A 1,539-nucleotide genomic window follows, 5' to 3' on the forward strand; every position below is an offset into this window, starting at 1 on the left:
GCGTATTGATATGGATATGTCGGTGTGCTCTACTTGTTTGTGGGCGTCGTGTGGGCATGCTGTATATGCGATTGCGTCAAAGCTTGTGGGCGAAGGGGGTCGGTGTAGTGGACAGTATACATTTGACAAGGTGGACGTGTTTTTGCTGCGGTGACCGTTATACCGACGTACAAACAGTATCCTTGTAAAGCCTGAAACTATAAAATGTTGACTGTCAAAGCAGACCAACAAAACTGCAACTCCAAAGCGCCAATATAATTTCCCGGTCAAACAACAGGGCGATTCAGTAGCGCAATTTTCTTACGTTGATAAGAACTTCTGAAGCGTGTCATTGAGGATCTTGTTCTTATCATCGAGGAGAATCATGATGTGTGTTTCTAGTTAGTTGATAAGTTGCTAGTGGTGGCTAGTAACGTTAATGTGTTCCATATACCCACTTCATGAATACGAATTTTTTTTAAAGCCCTTCTATGTTCAATTTTAGAAGGCTTTAATGGCCTTTTATGTTCTACAATATTTAGGCCGGTTTTGCTAACTTTGGAAAATATAAATTTTGGAACTGTATATTCCCACACAATTTCAAAATATGCTGCCAGTTGTATTTGAAATATTGTCGAATATTCGCATAGCAATTCCTTTTTACGAGTTGGCAAATGCGCAGAGCCGCAGAGCCGCAGACACACAAAGAAATTCTGTTCTGGAACCGAAAAATTGAAAACAGCGTTTTGATTGACTTATATTAACCAGATCCAGAGTTTTGGATGTCAACCGGAGTAATGTGAGTGAAAATTGGAGTAATCTGATAAATCACAACAAACAATTTCTTTCCCAAAGCAAAAAAGAGGGTCTACCCTCGTTTTGACTTTGAAGGAAATATACAACAAAACGAAATATTGTGTTGTATTTTTTACGTCTCGAATAGCAGAATTTGATGTTGCCAAAACCGTCAGTACATCCGATTTCCAAAATTATTCTGCTGAAAAATTATGGAAATCGATCCTCAATATTTTCTGAATATTCCGAAATCTTGACCAAAAATCCATATGTGCTAAGAAATACTGAAATTACTAACCGGAGTAACATGTTTTACTCATCTCAAAATTTATTTCCCTATATTTTGCAAAGTTAGCAAAACCGGCCTAATATTATTGTACAAATCTCCTGCTGTGGATTTATTTGCTCTATATTTTTATTTGTTTTCAAATCACTGATTCAGGATAGAGAGATTAGAAATATATTTGGGTTTTTCAAATAAGGTTTTCGGGTTTATCCGAGAGAGGGTATAAAAACTCTCAAGGCTCGACAAACGAAGTCGCTTTGGGGAGATCCAAGAGACCAAGATTGAGCCTGTGACTACTTTGAAAGTATCTTAATCACCATCAATCACATGACTGACCACGATCTAAACTATAGGAGGATATGGCTTGCCCAGATTTGGACGGCGGGCAGTTAAGTCATCCCACACGATGTGTAGTGGCACATCTCATCAAAGGTATTTTAACATTGAGATTTATGTACTAATGTATGTATGTATGTGTA

The 1,539-nt window shown here is 37.7% G+C and overlaps 1 protein-coding gene across 1 annotated transcript in view; it reads right to left on the reverse strand.

The window, feature by feature from the left end:
- The window catches only part of SARC_09084 (hypothetical protein), a 4,193-nt gene extending 3,728 nt beyond the window's left edge, over positions 1-465 (reverse strand). The window contains exon 1 of the mRNA XM_014296918.1: positions 305-465. Within this exon, the coding sequence (XP_014152393.1) occupies positions 305-366 (62 nt within the window). The 5' untranslated portion in view covers positions 367-465. The remainder of the gene's footprint in view (positions 1-304) is intronic.
- Positions 466-1,539: the final 1,074 nt, after the last annotated feature.

The sequence above is a fragment of the Sphaeroforma arctica genome (genome assembly GCF_001186125.1).
Source record: "Sphaeroforma arctica JP610 unplaced genomic scaffold supercont1.884, whole genome shotgun sequence".
In the NCBI taxonomy this organism is placed as follows: domain Eukaryota; class Ichthyosporea; order Ichthyophonida; genus Sphaeroforma; species Sphaeroforma arctica.